This window comes from Euleptes europaea, chromosome 8 (assembly GCF_029931775.1).
Source record: "Euleptes europaea isolate rEulEur1 chromosome 8, rEulEur1.hap1, whole genome shotgun sequence".
Lineage (NCBI taxonomy): Eukaryota > Metazoa > Chordata > Lepidosauria > Squamata > Sphaerodactylidae > Euleptes > Euleptes europaea.
This window is the reverse complement of record NC_079319.1, coordinates 25010726-25030078: the sequence shown is the minus strand read 5'-3', so window position 1 is coordinate 25030078 and position 19353 is coordinate 25010726. Positions and strand designations below refer to the sequence as shown.

General features: G+C 42.3%; 1 protein-coding gene and 1 non-coding gene across 2 annotated transcripts; one reads left to right on the top strand and one right to left on the bottom strand.

Annotated features, from left to right (window-relative positions):
- Positions 1–5072: 5072 nt before the first annotated feature.
- LOC130481981 (cytochrome c oxidase subunit 6C-2) lies at positions 5073–7843 on the bottom strand. Its single transcript, XM_056854773.1, has 3 exons — positions 7813–7843; positions 5495–5623; positions 5073–5206 (listed from the first exon to the last, which is right to left on the bottom strand). The coding sequence occupies exons 2-3, from the start codon at positions 5606–5608 to the stop codon at positions 5081–5083; spliced, it is 240 nt and encodes a 79-aa protein (XP_056710751.1). The 5' UTR covers positions 5609–5623; positions 7813–7843; the 3' UTR covers positions 5073–5080.
- Positions 7844–18595: 10752 nt separating this feature from the next.
- TRNAS-GGA (transfer RNA serine (anticodon GGA)) lies at positions 18596–18667 on the top strand. Its single transcript has one exon. It is a non-coding gene; the product is annotated as a tRNA-Ser (tRNA).
- The last annotated feature ends 686 nt before the right edge of the window (positions 18668–19353 follow it).

The following is a 19353-nucleotide window of genomic DNA, read 5'->3' as shown; positions in this document are numbered from 1 at the left end:
AAACAGCAACAATTGCATGCTAAACTGATGGAGAAATTGTTCCTTTTCTTCAGAGTCAAGTATGCAAATGGTTAATTTCAATGGCTCTAGCATAATGATACAGCTAAAAAGTAACACAATCACCCATCAAAAGATGATGGATTGTAATCCTCATAGTAAGGTAGCTATAAAGTCTTCACATAAGGCAGGGTGCCAAAGTAAGCCATCTGCATTGTATTTTCAAGTTTGTAAGCTCAAATCCTGATAGCCAAACATCTTCAAATGCACCATTAACAGCTCACCACTTGGTATCCATATACACACCATCCAAAAACATTCACTGTTGTGAAGCTACTTAGTAACCTGTTAGTTGATTCAAAACATTAAGATACAGTAACAAGGGATCTTCAGACTTTCCAGGCACAAGGATCTTCCCTTTAGTTAGGAAATACATTTTTATTGGCCTTTTTCGCATCAATAGTGGAAAAGCCTTCTAATAGCCAAACTCACTCATACGCTGCTCTGTTAGACACCAGCTGGAGTCCGGTGTGCAGCTGGAGGCAACAGGAACACGGTGAGGTTGGTGGTGGAATTCAAAGGCTGGGTTCAGCGACATACCATGACTGAAGAACTGGCCATTGTAAGGCACCAAGGAAAGGAAGAGGTTTTGAGTATCGGAATGTTTTAAAACTTTTGGTCTCATAGCTCAGGGTTATAAATGTTATGTTAATTATGTATTCAGAAATATAGGTTATACGAAGAACTTTCTAGTGATAGTAGTTGGTGAAAAGCACTATCACTTAACATAGTTTTGCTTCATTTGAAATGTCACTTCCGATGTGACTTGGAATAAACTGATCATTTGTTACAGAGCCAAAGGCACAGACGTACCGGTATCTACTCAATGCTTAGAAAAATTAAATTCTACAGCCAGAAAAGCAGCATTCTGGAATAGAAAGAAATTGTGCAAACATATATATGCATCATTTCTTGCATTCTTTCCTCCAGCAGCCCTGTACCATAGTCCTATACTATTCCCAGTTTTCTGACTGGGAACTAAGGCTGAGATGCAGTATCCACCTAGTGTGTTCAACTACCTAGGAACTTCTTGGCTCCTGCCTACTGCTGGTATGCTTTATGCTTAAGAAAATCACACAAAAATATACACAATATCAATAAAGCCTAATCTTAATTTCTAGCACTGTTCTACTGTTACTCCTCTTAGGAAGGACCTCCGTAATAGTCAGATATGCTAGTGGCATACCAGCAAGGAAAACCATATTCCGATGGCAGAACTAATTGTTTTGAAATATCCCCTGTTATAAAATGATGAATTCACTGCATGTACAAAGAATTCTGTTTTCCCCCCTCTGGAAAGAGACAGTAATATCCAACAGGATTACCGCCTTCCTTGTGTGTGTGTGTGCTGCTGCATCTCTAAGAACTAATTGGGGGGATCAACATTTTAGAATTTATAGACTTGAGGCATCACCCAAAGTGGTGTACAAAGCCACCTCACAAGCTGAATGGAAAGAGCAGTGACTGATAAAGCTGACCAGCTTTAACCTTTCCATGAAGCAGAAGCCTGCCTTTGGTCCCAATTCAGCACAATTTTACCATCCAGAAGACTGGGCATTTAGATCATATAGTGCGTTTACCTTTCCTTTAGTATGCTGCTCATTAATATTCATATCACAAACTAAAGAACTATCCAAAAGATAGGAAACAAGCAACCAAGTTGAATTTTTCAAGAAAAGAGACCACAAGGTTAAATGTGGGTTCTCAGAAATATCACAGAAAGAACCAGGGGGGAGGGGGGCTTTAGGACCTGCCTCTTCTTGTGAGATCTCTAAAAAAAGAAGAGGCTGATGCTGTGTTATAACCTCAGCTATTAGTCTAATCCCCCCCCCCAAAAAAGAGCAGTTTATAGTAAAAATCCTGAGGACGCCACAAAATCTGCCAGGTTTGAATATGTTGTACTACTAATGCAGATCATTATCCCAAGCCTTCCATATGTTGACATTATTCACTTTCAGTTGGGTGGGGGAGAAAGCAGCAGCTACATCCACAGGATCTTTCACACGCTGGATGATGGGGGAGAACAGAAGCTGAATGTTAATCAAAACACAGATGTCTGTCAGAACTGCAGCTGTTACAACTGGATGCACATTCCCATCCATAACTATTCATGCAAACCTACGTGCGAGTACAGCTGGATATATATGGAACATGTGCAAGCAATGTCTGACGTTCAGTGGACACTTTCTGCGATGGCCCATGTGCTTGTAGATCCAAATTTGCTCTTCTACCCTTCCACAATTGCACATTTTCTTAATCGTGAAGCCAAGGCAGCATACAGCCTTGGTGGTGACATAACTGGCAACCCTGGGTATGCATCTGAACATTATAAATTACCAGCATGCAGTATAGCAGTGAACAGGTACATGCGTGACATTTCATACAACAGGGATTAAGAACTTTTCATGTCAAAGACTAGACTATGGAGATGGAAACAGAAAAACTACAGAAAAAAGAATGGGAGAGGTTTTACACGCCCCTAGTCACTACTATCAGCCTCAATTGCAATGGGACTTTAGCATGGCTATCTTTCACATGCATATGGACTTCATGGAGTATTGAAGGAAATCTTGAGATATAGAACTACAATAAGATCCTTCTCCCAATCCAGAGCCAAACTTCAACTTGCTCTTTGTTGCAGACCCCACTAACAGGAGTCTAACAACGCAGTTAATAGACTTTTAGAAGCTCCGCCATATGAAAAGGCCATTTGTCCAGCTCCTAGCGCTTTTAAAATTAGGCCTCACCAACAGCACAGCTTTGATCACTTTCTGCAGGGGTTTCTTAGAGGCCAGAAGTGAGACAAAACATACCAGGCTGACTCAAGAGTAGAATTCCATTCTCAGCCTGCCTGCCCAGCTTTAATGGAAGAAAACACAGATGTCTTAAGGAGGTGGTACTCAGAGGATTCCTTCTCTGTCTTGCCCAAGTTCCAATCACTCCTTCCTACTAATACTTTTTTGTTAAAGCTTGGAAAGGATGGGCAGCTGAGGTGTCTCCATCTCTGGTACAAGGTCCGGCACAACAGCATCGTCGCATAAATTCTACTTCTTCCCCCCCTGCAGTCTTGAAACCCTGCTTTGCTGCCAACAGAAAGAGTCAAAGCATCATTTGACACAAGTACTTCATTTAATGAGCAAGACTGTAATATGACCAGCACTGAAGTGGCCCAAAGGTTTAGTTCACAGAAACAGCAACGTTCAGTTTCAGGTTGCTAAGGAGGAGGATCTGAAAAGAGAAATAGGAGTTATAAAAACAGAAATCTGTTCGTGCATACTCAGAATACAAAAAATGTCTGCATTTAAGTCAAGCAACAGGATGCTTTCTCCAAGATAAGCAAGTAATTTACACAATGCACGGAAGACCTCCTAGGAACCTACAGACTATAGCTGGACAATAGAAGAGATGAACTAGTGATGCACATGAATGCCACTGCATGCACAATTAATGCTGTATCATTAGGGACTAAAGAAAGGACAACTCAAGGCATCCTTTGGACCTCTGAAAAGGATATGGAAAAGGCAAGCAAAGCACAGGTGTCCTATTAAAGCAGCCAAAGCAAATAAGACAAGATAAGTAAAATGAAATGATCAGGAAGAGAAGAGAGAGGGCCAGAGAGTACAATGCCTGCACAAGTGAAAGCCTTGGGCAGGATGTAATAAAAAATAAAAGCTAAAGGTAGGGTGGTTGAAAACCACAAGACAATTTGACAGCGAGGTTTTCAGATGTATGCATAGCCAAAGAGATAAGCCATGTTAGACAGCTTAGAAGCAGGATATCTTTCATTCCTTCTTTGTTCCTATGACCCATAGGTCCTGAGCAGTTATTTCTTAGAGGAAAATATGATGGTGAGATATTTGGCCACAGCTAATGTTATACTTGGATCTCTATCCAACAGCAAAAAGGGGACTATTTTATCTCGTTATGGTGGCAGGAATTCTCGCTAATATGGGAGTAATCCATTTATCTCGGTGGCATTGGAAGAGGGAGCATTCTATCATCTTATGAGATAATGTGTCAATTTTCTTTGTGTTACATGGACAAAATCTGTCAGAGTATGGAAGATTTCTATATCTTCCATTTAAAACTGCTGAGGGTACAGCATTTAAATGGGCGAGCATAAAGGCTCTTAGGAAAGAAGGAACTGTCAGGGTGTAAAAGTATGGTGTAGTAAAGGGAGAGAAATGCCAAAGAACTGAGTTGACCATACTTTCTGGGCACACATTGTAGAGCTACAGTGGTCTAATTTTTTTATGCATCTCTTAATAGTTAGTATAGATTTCCTTTCCCCCATATTTAGAAGGGTATCCTTAGACAAACCAAAAAGTTGTAATTTTTTGTCGATTTCTTGCATCCAACAGGAGCTGAAGTTATTTTGTTTTAATTCATAGATGAGGCCATCTTTCACAGTCGTGAATATGATTTTTAGGATTATGTTTAAAGGCTTGCAGACATGCCTTGGCTTCGATGGAGCCTTGGCCTAGCTCTAACCTTAGACTAACTCCAGCTACATATCTCAGCACTCCTGTAATCCGCCGCAGAAATTGACACAATGGGAGATCAATATTCTCCTTGATTTCTAGAATCCAGACAAACTTCCATATAATAATTGAGGGATGATTTAAGCAGGATTTCCAGAACGACACTTTCCACATTTCATTATGTTGTTGTAACTTCTGAGCCATAGCACTTGCTACTCCCTTTATTTCAGTGGAACACACCAATTCCCTTTGTTAGGCAATCTCTTTACACAGTTCTCCCAGGCAACTGCAGTATTTTATGGAACAGCAGCACATTAAATATGGCTTTGGAACCACAATATTTATAGTCTTGCACCCTCAGATATTACCAGGTATTTAGAATTCTACTAGACAAGAGACAATATTTTTAAAACAGCTTTTATCCATTCAGTGTCTTTAAGGTATAGAACACTATGCAGCTAACCAGGTGGCCCCAAAAAATCAGATCCCCCCCGGCAAGTTAGGCAATGCAAGGATTTCAAAAGTTACCTGGAGAATCTGGCTTATGATCCTTTGGGAGGTGCACTTTGAAATATACCTGCTTCTCTCATGGCTTCAAACGTCTTCATGGGATCATAGTTCTTATAGAACTCTGCATATGCTCGCTTCCTGGGTTCAGCCACACCAAACTGAAATGAAAGAGAAGACTGAAGGCCCCCAAACTATCCAAAAGTTCAAACTGGCAAAATAAAGGTTGTTGCTTTTGAAGGTTCTTTAGGATACTTTCTCTAAAGAAACATTATACAAGTGTGTGCCACCTAAAATAGCTAATGGCTACAGAACGGTCTTAGCATTTTTTGCTTACAGAATTTATTTACTGATTTACAGAATACCACATTATTGGAAACAAGCCTGGTAGACAAGAAATGGACAAGAATCTACAAGAAATGGACTTTCCACCACCATCAAAATCTGACCTTGTACAATGCTGCACATCCAAAGGAAAACATGAATGCTATCACAATGTGTTTCTTCAGACGGCTGGCCAAGAGGCCTCTCATCTGTGGTTTGGCCAACAAAGCAGATGACATGGTTGATGAATTCCTCTAAAAAATAAAAAATAAATAAACAGGACTTACTATCACAGCAGCCTTATGAGAGAAAAAAGCTACAGTACCAAAGATGGACATTATTCAATTAACTAAAATCCTACAGTTGCTCTGACTTCATAGAAATGTTTAGATAGCTATATAAATTCTTCGGGAATGCCCTTACAAGCGGAGGGGCTGTGGCTCAGTGGTAGAACATCTGCTTGGTGTGCAGAAGGTCCCAGGTTCAATCCCTGGCATCTCCAGTTACAAGGACCAGGTAGGAGGTGATGTGAAAGATCTCTACCTGAGACCCTGGAGAGCTGCTGCCAGTCTGAGTAGACAATACTGAGTTTGAGGGACCAAGGGTCTGATTCAGTATAAGGCAGCTTCATGTGTTCACAAGATTTGTATGCAAATATATGCACATCAATCTGATTTCAATCTGATTTATTTGAATGTTTAGTTTTAACTCTACACAAGAACCACATCTGACTGCCCAATGTTAGGAATAAACATAATTTCTGCAACACACGTGATCATTTTTTATCAATATATTTGCTCTTCTTCTTCCAAGCAGCACCACAACACACACAAAACAGATTGCTAGTTAAAGGATGCAGGTAGTAAGTATTGAGAAAGAACTCTGGCTCAAACCCTGGAGAGTCACTTCAAGTCACAGCAGACAATGCTGAGCTAGACAGATGGTGTAAGGTAGTTTCATACATGCAGTAAGGTTTGAAGGAAGGCTGCAGTTTCTACTGTCAAAGTGCACTTGCTTTTTTAAAAGTCAGATACTTGGAGGGCATCCCCAGTCAAGTGAAGAACTTCTGTGCACTGTTCAAAACAGTCAGGCGTACCTCTTCCCAAGCACTAACACAAGGAAAATGCCACCAAAAAAAAAAAAATCTGCTCACTTGTGCCACAGAGCCCACAAGCACCTCTGCAAAAAGCCAGCTCCTTGGTCAAGGGCAGGCCTACCAGTGAGGAAGCAGCACACAAACCCTGTCAGGCTGAACCAAGGCAAACATGTATTCCAGTATGAGCTATCATAAGCCAGGAAAGCTCACAGTGGAGTAAATGTTGTATTGTCTACTCAGACTGGCAGCAACTCTCCAGGGTGTCGGGCAGAGGTCTTTCACATCACCTGCCTGCCTAGTCCCTTTAACTGGGGATGCCGGGGATTGAACCTGGGACCTTCTGAATGCCAAGCAGATGCTCTGCCACTGAGCTACAAACCCTCCTCTTTCAAGATACTACTGGACTTCTTCTCACTACATGCCAAGCAGGTAACCACCTCAGCCACAGCCCGCTTTGCACTTCTGGCATTCAATTAGCCACTCACAAGGCAAGGCTGGGAAGACTTTCACCATAGATTCTTGTAGGTTATCCGGGCTGTGTGACCATGGTCTTGGTATTTTCTTTCCTGACGTTTCGCCAGCAGCTATGGCAGGCATCTTCAGAGGAGTAACACTGAAGGACAGCGTCTCTCAGTGCCAAGTGTGTAGGAAGAGTAATATATAGTCAGAAAGGGGTTGGGTTTGAGTTGAATCATTGCCCTGCAAAAAGTATCAAAGATAATGTGCTAATCATTGTCCTGTAAGTATCACATTAGCACATTACCTTTGCTACTTTTTGCAGGACAATGATTCAACTCAAACCCAACCCCTTTCTGACTATATATTACTCTTCCTACACACTGGACACTGAGAGACACTGTCCTTCAGTGTTACTCCTCTGAAGATGCCGGCCACAGCTGCTGGCGAAACGTCAGGAAAGAAAATACCAAGACCACGGTCACACAGCCCGGATAACCCACAAGAACCGATGAACTGTGACCGTGAAAGCCTTCGACAATATTTTTTCACCATAGAGTTGCCAAGGAAAGAGCGTCCACAGCCACTCTGTGGGCCCATAGAGAATAAGCCTCCCCCCGCCCAGTCCGCAGCGCACAAATTCACCCCTCCCGCCTGGGGTGACCTTGGCCTTTAATCATGCCTGGGCCCCGGCTTCGCCCTGGCCCCCGCACCAGCCCCTGCCACTCTCTCCACGCACCCCCCCCCGCCCCAGGTCGGTACCCGCCCCTGGTTACCTCCCTCCCTCCCTCTCAGGCACGAATAACGTCCCGCAGGTCACAAGGCCGCGCGAGCAGCCCGCCTTTTTGGAGCGCGGCCGGGGCGAGGGAGCCCCCACCCACCTCACCTCACCTCACACAGCAACGGCTGTTCACAGAAACCACCCCGAGAGGAGACGACGCTGCCCTTCCTCACCTTTCAGGCCGCAGCGGCGGTTTGCGCATGCTCGACCGCGCCTCAGCGGTTCCACTCGGCTACGGCACGGCGCTTGGCTCAAACGGAACCAAGCGCGGCGCCGGACGTGAGACGGCGTGGGGACGCTTGGGAGAGTCGGGCGCGCGCAGGGGAGCGGACGCCGCCCTTTCCCCGGCTGCTTGTAGGGTTGCGCAGGCAGCGCCCGGCGCGGTGCAGAGAAGAGCAACGGAAAGCAACCGCCAGGGCCTCTTGATCCGGTGCCTGCTTTTTAAATAAATAGAACGCACACGCTGATAACCGTTCCGAAGAGCCTCTGGGTCGTGTAGACGACCCCCTGTGCGAATGCTTACAGAAAGTGGGGCAGGGGAGCAAGACTCTGGGAACCCTGTCTTCCCATCTAGGAGTCCCGCCGTGGAAAAGGACGCCCTCTGCACCTCCTCAGCGGCACTTTTTATTTATGCCGGCACGAAAGGAGCCCTGCGATTTATTAGAAATACTGCGCTGCGCGAAATTAGTTAGGAGGCAGAGACAGTTTCTCTCCTTTGCAGCACCATTCATTCACAGCTGTAGTAAATTCACAGTGGGTAGCCGCCTTAGTCTGTCTGCAGTACTAGGAAAGGGCGAGAGTCCAGTAGCACCTTAAAGACTAACAAAAATATTTTCTGTCAGGGTGTGAGCTTTCGTGAGCCACAGCTCACTTCTTCAGATATATTTTTGTTAGTCTTTAAGGTGCTACTGGACTCTTGCCCTTTTCTACAACTGGTAAAGTAATTCAAATTTGTGCGCTGGGTACCTTGTGTGTTTTGGTGTGCTCTTTTTTAAAAGACGTATCTTATTAAAATGAGCTAATAGGTTTAAACGTTACTTGTATTTAGGGCCTCGATCCAGTGAAAGAGAGTCATGACTGCAGTCCCAGTGAAAGAAATTAGACTTGTGACTAACTCGTTCCATTAATTGCAATGGGTCTTGTCATTACTAACTTGACCTGGATAGGGGCCAAGCTTTTACTGTTTCCCATTGACAAGATCCACACCCACACCTCCCCTGGAATGGAGTGAGGACTCCAAAGCCACCCACAACGTTTTCTGGTGGCCTGGAAGGCACACACCCTTCTCCTTTTGAAGTGACTTCAGCTGTCTGGGAACAGGGAAAGTGCTTTGCTTGGTCTAATGAAGGCAGGCTGAAATTCTTGTTTGGGAAGAGTGTGGATGGGACTCGGACTTCTAGCAAGAACACCACAAGAGCCAGTGTGGTGGTTAAGAGTGGTGGTTTGGAGTAGTGGACTCTGATCTGATTTGATTCCTCTCTCCTCTACATGAGCGGCAGAGGCTAATCTGGTGAACTGGATTTGTTTCCCCACTCCTACGCATGAAGCCAGCTGGGTTTGATTCTTCCTTAAGTGGCAGAGAAAGTCGGCATATAAAAAACAACTCTTCTTCTCATCCTTGAGAATCTGAGGCATAAAGGAACTCCATTATCTTTAAATATGTCATTGCAAAAGTGGTGATATTTACAGTGTAGCTATTGAGACCAAATCCTGGATGCTGAAAAATGTTAAACATTTAAAATTCCTATATTTTGTTTTAATGATTGTATTACTGAAAGGGTTGTTGACTGTATTATACAACTTTATTATACTCTCTCTCCATTATGTTTTAGTTTTTTTTTTTCTTCAGATGTTGCATTAATTTTTAGGGGGAGAAATCCAGATGGAGAAATGCTATTTTAAATAAACTCATTGTCATTTTGTTCAAAGCTAGTTTTGGGGGGGTGTTATCACAATTAAAACCTTATCCTATGAATGTTCACTCAGAAATAATCCTCCATTCTGTCCAACAGGACTTACTTCGAGGCACATGTGTGTGGATTGTATCCTTAGCCACATTTGTGTCACAGTCATTAAATTTCACCATGCCCATAGCCTTGGTACAGGTATAAGCCTAACTTTCTAACATTTGCCATAACATCAATAGGCCTGACCCTTAGTAAATAAACTTTTAACCAAGTTTGTTACCATGTAGGGAAACTAAGGACTTAAGAGGCTGGAATTCACATTCTTAATGGTCCTTTCAAGCACATTCTGAGAATTTTATGTTTATTATTCTGTGGTAAACAGGCATCAAAGATCTTAGGGAGACAGGTCAGATTCTCATCATGCAAAGGTTTCTCGCTTTCCTATTAATAAGAGATAGAACTTTAACCGTTGCAACGAATGTTTACTGAGTTTACAGTACATTCAACTTAATTGTCATTTCTTGGTTCAATGTTTCATCAGGTTGATTTCTTGAATGTCTTTGCCTAGAATTTCGTTATAAGTTGTGCTCAGATAATTTAAATGGTGTGCATTTCCCCCCTTAGTGTAGTCAACTGCTTATACTGTCATCCTTTCTGATTCTTGGGAGAGTTTGGGTGGGGAGGCACTTTGGAAATTAATGGGATCCAGACCACGGTGACCTCTGGGGCCTAGAATCCAGGGGTCCCAGTCAACACCATTTACAAACCTCCAGGGTATCAGGCCTTTAAAAGCTTAGACTATACTTGGCATCGCTTTTTTCATTGTAAAATGGCCTGTTTCTACTTTATTGTTTTGTTGCAAAAGAATCTAATTAAGAAATAGTGGATCTCATGTTTCCTCTGTGTTGACATGTTTAAGCTTAGTGATTAACAGAACTGGCACTAGATAACAGTGTAAACAATTCCTGTGAAATGTATTTTGATTAAATTTGGTGTACATTTTTTTGCAAGGCACACTTTGGCACGCTCAGAATAGTGTGAGCCGTATACAGAATGGAAAAAATAGCAGCATCTCTCCCTCCCCACCCCCAAGCATGAGGCATGAGATTGCTACAATCCATAGCCTCCATCCCGGTATTAATTAGCTTGTCTCACCAACCAGAGCTGTAATATATATAAATGAAACTCTAGAAAGTCATCAGCTAGAGCAAGATGTCGAAGCCAAATGGAAAACATGAACCAATAAAAAGGCTGAACGAAGAGAAGTGCAAGCTTGGCCTTTGAAGTCGTTTCCAGTACTGCATGCTTTAATTTGGGGGTAATCATATGACGATAGATAGAAACAAGAAATGCAGGAACAGCTTTTGTAATTTTTGGACCAACTAGAGATGAATCAACTTGTTGATGGTTACCAGTGATTACTACAGCCATTGAATGCATTAGTCGTTATTAAGCTAGATTTTTAATCATCAGCTTGAACAAGATTTGTGAGTGTGGAGGGAATGCAAGTTCCCAGTGCCAGCACTTTTTATGGGGTTTAAAAGCAGTAAGATTAGTAGAATCCCAAATAAACCAGATGGTTTTAGTAGTTCGGAAAACAATAATAAACCTTAATTTCTTCATATACGTAGGGGTTTCATCTTGATGGGTCCAGTTTGGGTTGTATAGAATTTAATGTTTTTGTTACCATGACAGTAAATTAATGGTGACCGCAACAATCACCCTGTAGCCAGGATAAAAGCTCCACAAATGACCTTGACATGATTTCTACCTCTACTCCATAATGGCAAGGTATATTCTTATACGCCATTCATTTAGGGGGTTTGCACATTAATATATTCCAATCCAGGATGTTTGGTAATGGGTACAGCAGCATCAGGGTTTAGGGCCTGCTGATTTGATTGATAGTGATTGTTGACCTGATCAGTGATTGTTGACCTGATCAGTGTTTACAAATAAGAGGCTGGATGCAGTTTTTTCACTCGGTCTCACCAGATTCCCCTCTTTACTCTAGGCCCTGTCACATATGCCTTTTGTCTATGCTGATCACAATGGGTTTTTTTATTATGCAAATCAAAACATTCTGTTCATTCTGTTCATGGCAAACTGCAGTTCTCATCCCACACTGCACATTCATGGTTACTGTGGTCATGTGAACTATGGTTGTGAAAATGTCACAGATACCTACTGGATATTGCCTATGACGGGAAGGTAGATTATATGTTACTGGGTCCTACTTAATTTTTTAACAGTGCAATCCTAAACAGAGTTACACCCTTGAAAGCCCATTGAACAATTCGTTTTCTACAAGCAAACTGCAAATATAGCCAGTACTTTAGAGCTGCAAACTGCTGAGCGCTATGCTACCTTAGCACATTTAGCTTGATTTTTACAATTGGAGAGGTACAAATAAAAGTCATAGGAAACAAAAGAAAGTATATTATTTGGACAGAAAGTCAACTCACAATATGTAGGACTCCCAGCATATTTGGATATCAAGTTAAACCGTATAACTTTGAAAACACTGCACTTTTTAATAATATATTCATTAAACACATTATAACATGTTGTTGTCAAAATTATTTACATTTAAACAGTGAACATATCCTTGAAAATATATTGCATATATCTACAGTATACATAGGAATTATCATTACAAAATATTGGTGATTGCCTTACATAAAAATATTCATATAACTCATTTTGGACGAGTAAACCCTTGTTTTAAAAAGCATTTCATTCATTACAAAAGGGGGGAATCACAGGAGGGTTTTTTACATTGTTCCCCCAAATTTCCCAGTTTTTCCATTGGGAAAGAAAATTGAGGGGGAGTTCTTGGCGAAAAACCTAGAACCCCCCCACAATTTTCCAGGCCTTCACACCTTCACCTCCCAGCACCAGCAACTGTTTTCTACTTCTGTTTCACAGGGCAGTGGGGAAACATGGGGGAGGGACCAAAAATGATATCATCCTGTTGGAGCAATGCTCTAGGTCAGCAGTCGGCAAACTCATTAGTCAAAAGAGCCAAATTTCAACAGTACAACGATTGAGATTTCTTTTGAGAGCCAAATTTCTTAAACTATATAGGTAGGTACACTGTTTATTAACTTAATAAACTTTAATTAAAGTTTTAAGTCTTAATTAAACTATAGGTACACTGAGTAAAACTTGATATCATACTTAATAGTGATCTTATTTATTTATTGACTCCCTGTCCGGAGTCCTCGTCTGGAGGCCTGGTCTACCGCCATAAAAGCCTATTGGTAGACCTGGCCTCTGGCTGAGTCCCATTGGGAGGCCAGGTCTACCCATTGGCTTACTTGGCAGTAGACCTGGCCTTCGGAGGCCCATAGAAGCCAACTGGCCTCTGAAGGGGGACTTTTCCCCCTCCTCGGAGTCCAGGTCTACCGCCAAGAAAGCCAGTGGGTAGACCTGGCCTCCCAATGGGACTCAGCCGGAGGCCAGGTCTACCAAAGGAAGCCCGCCCCGCCCAACAGCTGATAGGCGGGCGGGGGGGGGGGCAGGAACCACCAAGCCGCCCACCCAGCAATCGCGCGGCTAGAGGGGAGGGGAGCCTTTAGCCTCCCAACCATTGAGGGCAAGGGAAAGGGGGACCTGGCCATTCTCCACGGCAGGGGGGGAGAGACAGCGCGCCCGCTCGCCTGCTCTCTCTCGCTCACTCACTCTCTCTCAGGCGCGCTGGCTCCGCAGTCCGGCTGCCGGCGCGAGCTGGCGCGAGAGCAGGGGCTCCGAACCAAGTTTGGAGAGCCGCACTCAACGGGCCAAAGAGCCACATGCGGCTCGGGAGCCGCAGTTTGCAGACCCCTGCTCTAGGTTAACCATAGAGTTTTGGGCAAATCCTAGAATATTGCCCCAACTCAATGACACCAGTTTTGGTTTTACACCAGAAGTGACATCATGCATTGGCATGAATTTCCTTGCCCCCCAGCATCTTTCTCCAAACCTAACTTTCATGGCATGAGTGTTCAGCTATATTTTAAAAAAATAAAGCAAACATTAGCATGGCTCCTTTCACATTCTCCACCCACACTACGGCAGCCACAAACTAATGTTTTGCTTTCACTCAGTTTTCTTCTTTGAAAGCACTGTCCCCCTCCAGTCCCCCACAACTCCCCCATTACATTAAAAAAAAAATAAGTTTCATTTCAACAAAATTACACAAAAAGAAGACAGCAACTAAAAAAGTGGCTAGGGATTAGAATACGTAAAGATTACCAGGTGTAGGCATACTATTTAACAGCATTTTCAAAAAGAAATGTCTGTCTGCACAATAATAAGATCAGCTGAAAGGGATGTTGGCTATAAAGAAGACAGCCAAATAGAAGGTTCTTCATTTACAAAAGAATAAAGGGGTGCCATTTTACGTACAAGCTATCCAAAGTACGGTCTCCCTTTAAAACCCTGGATTATATCGATCCTTTTATCAGATTTAGACTCAGATACTGAGAAAGTGCACAAGGTAGCAAATACTTAGCACACGTAATGGCCCTAAAGCTATCAAATAGCTCTGTTAACACTAAGTTTACCCTGTAACACAAATGGATAAAGTCTTTCATTGTTTTAATTCTAAAATTGTTTATTTCTATGTCTCTGTTTTTTTATACTATGAATGCTTAAGACTTAGTCAATGGGCAATTAATTAAAGTGTGTGTGTGTGTGTGTGTGTGTGTGTGTGTGTATACACAGACACACATATATGCAATCTAGTTTGGTCACGCCTCCAGTTAAGCAAATATACCTTTTTTTCTAATGAATAAATAAAAATTTCCTATTAAATCTTACTATTAAAGCAAGATTCCATGTTTACCGATCAAGCACACGTGTAAAGTGAAAGGACTCCTGCCTCCCCATTTCCTAGCATTTTTCCATACATACAGTGAGTCCGAGCAATGTTCCCAGATGAGAGGGAACTTTTAATTCCTCTGGGAAGATGCCCAGGAGAGATGGGCTAATGGTTTGGCCCCCTCCCTTTGTAGATTTCTTGGTATGTCTGATAGCAGAATTATCTCACAAATCCACACATGTGAGAGAAGGAGCCTTCTGTTCCTCAGCTTTACCAGCGCAGCAGAGAGGTCTTACCAGGATGGAATGTAATGGGAGTGAGCTTGAGCACGCTTAACTTGGTGTTGGATTGTGACTACTGCGCTGCATATCCTTACGGCAGGTTTGTTGCATAGGAAGCTGAGTTATCTTTATTTTAAGAACTGGGACTAATTCTACAGAAACTGACTGTGGACGTGTGTGTTTTGTTAAGCTCCTGTGTTTTGCAATGAGTACAAAATGTTTTTTAAAGAATACATTGTGAAATCTTATATCTATTTTTATTATAAATCAACAACATTGTTTTTAAGAAAGCACCATGTATCTATTTTCATTACCATTAAATGTCATTTCAATAAACGAAAAACACAACCCAGTTCTTCACGGAGTGACTGCAAAGCTGTCTCTCTTGTCTAGTTTAAACTACGGTACTTCCGTCAGACATAGCAAGATGTATCCTATAAACTTGGGAAAAAAACTTGGATGGGGAAAGGGTTTTTCTATTTCTAATAGATATTTGCTTAATATTCAGGATATAATTGATTCAGGATATAAACAAATTTAGAATGAAAATTGCAGAGCATGTAGAATTAAAAAAAACATTCTAGTTTTTTAAAGTAAAGGTGTATTTTTTAAAAAGCTATAAGATTCTAGCTATGAGATTAAAAAAGGGTATTTTTTACCATGGATGGCCCAGGCTAGCCTGATCTCGTCAGATCTCGGAAGCTGAGCAGGGTCATCCCTGGTTAGTATTTGGATGGGAGACCACCAAGGAATACCAGGGTTGCTGTGCAGAGGAAGGCACTGGCAAACCACCTCTGTTAATCTCTTGCCATGAAAACCCCAAAAGGGGTAGCCATAAGTCGGCTGTGACTTGAAGGCACTTTACACACACACACAGGAGATTAAAAAAAAATGTAAAAAACTATTTTTCAATGGACACCTGGTAATATATGTACCAGGATTAAACGGGGAAGGAGGCGCTAGATATAATACATTAAACAATAGGCCTTGCAAGCATCTTCACCAATATCTGCTGGAGTTACCTCTATTGGAAGGGGAGGTCATTATGAAAATGCTTTCAGTGCAATCCCAAGACAGCTTTCCTGGGAAGAATAGGGTTGCCAGGTCCCTCTTTGCCACCGGCGGCAGGTTTTTGGGGCGGAGCCTGATGAGGGTGGGGTTTGGGGAGGGGAGGGACTTCAATGCTATAGAGTTCAATTGCCAAAGTGGCCATTTTCTCCAGGTGAACTGAATTTTATTGGCTTGAGATCACTTGTAATAGGAGGAGTTCTCCAGCTGCTACCTGGAGGTTGGCAACCCTAGGGAAGAAGCCCCACTGTGTAGGAATCCAAGTAGATCTGCTGAGGATTGCTCTGATAGTTATCAAAATATACTGTGTATTCTGTAACCCTAACCCCAGGTCAGGAACATGTGAAGGCACTTTGATAAGTTACTTTTAAGAAAACCTGTAATTGGGAAAGTAAAAGCAATTAATACTACATTTAAAACAAAAGAGCATCACTTTTAAATCGATCACATATTCTAGCCTATTTAAATTTTGAATTTAAATCACAAGTGCAAAAAATGAAAGTAATAAAAGCAATTTGAGAACCACCTGTGGAAATGTCTTATGTAATCACAGCACTTTAATTAGCAGATTGGCCTGGAATCAAGTATCACTAGAAGAATTGAGATAGCAAAATCAGCAAAGAGCCATGCCCTCTGTCAGGAACTTTCTATCACTACTGAATAAGAAAGAACTAGTGACCAGAAGACTGAATGTTATTTGAATCTAATCATCCACCTTTCATTTTGTTTCTCTCTTTTGTGTATTCTTGCTTAAAACCAATGTGCCAAAACACATCTAAACCCTAACCCAATGATATTAACATCATAAAAGAGCTTTAAATAGACACTTAGGTGGTAGAAACACAAGGGCAATATTGCCTAGCCTTAATGATTAAGTACATGAACACTCCAATTGAAATAAATGGACATATTAATTATATTAAATATATGGATTTGTCAATGTACATTAAGTAGCTATGAGATGAAAAATAGTATTAAAACTCTATTTCTAAATGGCTACATGGTAGTATATGAACTTTTCAGCTAAATCTGTAGCACAAGCCTAAGAACACTTATTCAGAAGTAACTCCCACGGAGTTCAATGGGATTTAAGCCCTTGTAAGTGTGTTTAGTACTGCGGTCTCAGGCCATAATCCTATGCACACTTACTCAGGAGTAAGCCATATTGAACTCAGTTTAGACCACTTAGCCTGCTAACTGGACATCCTTAGGAACATCAACATTCATTTGAACTCTAGAAGTCTCATCCCTGATTTAAAAAAAAAGACAATGAATGAATGTTGGCTAGTCATGCAAAAATTGACCCTTGCGCCGAAGCAAACATACCAAAGCAAAATTTATGACAGGCAAATAAGACATTCACTTACACCACCTCCATCAGAGCCACGAGGGAAACAGTAGTTTTACTGCACGGGCAGATATAACTCTGAAAGGCTGGACAGCATTCATGTAAAGTTTTATCCTCTCTGACAGATATCTGGACAATATCCTTCCTAGAACAAGTACAACGAGGATGACACAGAGCAGAGCCACCAAACAAGATAAACAGAGACGTTAGTTATTAGCTGCTTGAGAATATAGTAGGGGACTAAGAAAGAACATGCTGACATGTATGACAGCAATGGGGGGCAACCCAAATGTAAAAACATGGGTATATGTTGACTTGACATTGCACTTCCTTGTTAAATCTGGCAGGAAAAAATGGATGTTGCTGCTCCACCGTTATGCTAACTTCTGCTTATAAAATAGCAGGGAACCGTTCAGACTGCAAGTGTTTGTCATAAGGCAAAGAAAAGAATGTGCCAACAGATAAATTTGGAACCACTTACCAGTACTCAAGTTCTTCATCACTTTATTGGGATGGTGAGAAAGGGAAGGAAGATCTAAGGTCTTCGAATCCTGCAGCATTCCCCATCCGCATCAGGCCAACAGTCCGTAACAAAAAGCAAGCTGGCCTCTTAATTCCAAAGCTCTTTACGGCAGAAGCCACATTTGGCCGTGGCCTGATCCTGGATAGACACTAAGGACCTTTCTATGCAATAAAAGAAAGGATGCCTAGTATTCCTGCAATCCCTTTTCAGTGAACAAAAGTACAATACTTCCTTGGCATTCAGCAAAGAGGCAACAATAGTTTTGTTGCTGTTTGTATTCTTCCCTTTTAAAAAAAAAACTGGATAGAAGCATGCTCCAGTGCAGCAGAATATAAGCATACAGACCCAAATATATAAAATTATCTCTCTATGTAAAAGCCAGTTGGGAGGGGCTATGGCTCAATGGTAGAGCATCTGTTTGGCATGTAGAAGGTCCCAGGTTCAATCCTCAGCATCTCCAGTTAAAAGGACCAGGTACCAGTTGATGTGAAAGACCCCTGCCTGAGTCCTGGGGAGAACTGCTGCCAGTCTGAGTAGACAATACTGACCTTGATGGACCAATGGTCTGATTCAGCATAAGGCAGATTCATGAGTTCAGTTCCCTAACATGTTGTCACATACAACTGTGATCAACCCCACTCCCAAGCCCAGAATCAAACTATACAGATAGAAGAAGGCTTGATTCTGAAGTGGCTTCAGTCAAGAGGAAAGAATGCAAGATTAATCTCCAGCATTATTGGTGCACCCTTTCCACATCTGCCCATATAAGAGTATAGAGTTACCATTTGATTGTGGGGGGGTGGGGGGAAGTGCTACATTACTATGTGAAGATAAAACTTTCCCTTCCATACCTGACAGAGGGTGTCTCAGCCCCACACTGATTTGGATCAGGTATTGGCTAGATCCTCCCCAGAGTCCTTACAGCACATAAGCCTTACTCACAACCTATCATTGTAAGAGGAGGGGCTGTGGCTCAGCGGTAGAGCATCTGCTTGGAGTGCTGAAGGTTCCAGGTTCAATCCCTGGCATCTCCAGTTAAAGGGACTAGGCAAGTAGGTGATGTGAAAGACCTCTGCCTGAGACCCTTGAGAGCTGCTGCCCGTCTGAGTAGACAGTACTGACTGACTTTGATGGACCACGGGTCCATTCAGTATAAGGCAGCTTCATGTGTTCATGTGAACGACAAGCCTTCTGCTGGTAAATGGATCAGTAAGAAACCCCAAAGGCTCACAAAGTGACAGGGCTGTGCTTTACCCCCCTTTTAAAAATCATTTGATGATCTTTTCTCTTTAGAAGCCGGGAACGCAGTGGAGCAGGGAAAAAAACACATCAATGGCCATAAGACGTATTCAGTGGAATCTGAGCCCACAACACTCATGCAACCACACTCCACACAGCAGTGATAACAGCAGTGAACTGTTCCTCAGCAAGAAATATAAAGTTTTCCTATGGTCGGAAAAAGAAATGCAACATCCCCACCCACATGTATAGAGGGAAAATGCAAAGACTTGGTGTAATGAATGAAAAACAAATGACCGTTTAGAACCATACATGAAGTCCACAATCAGCAGACTCAGACTGATGGTTCATGTGTCTTAGTATAGTTTGAGGGATGATCCAAGGTGTCAAGCAAAAATCTTTCCCAGCCTTATACCCAAGATCCTCTAAAACAGGGGTGGGGAACCTCAGGCCCGGGGGCCATATAAGGCCCGCAAAATCA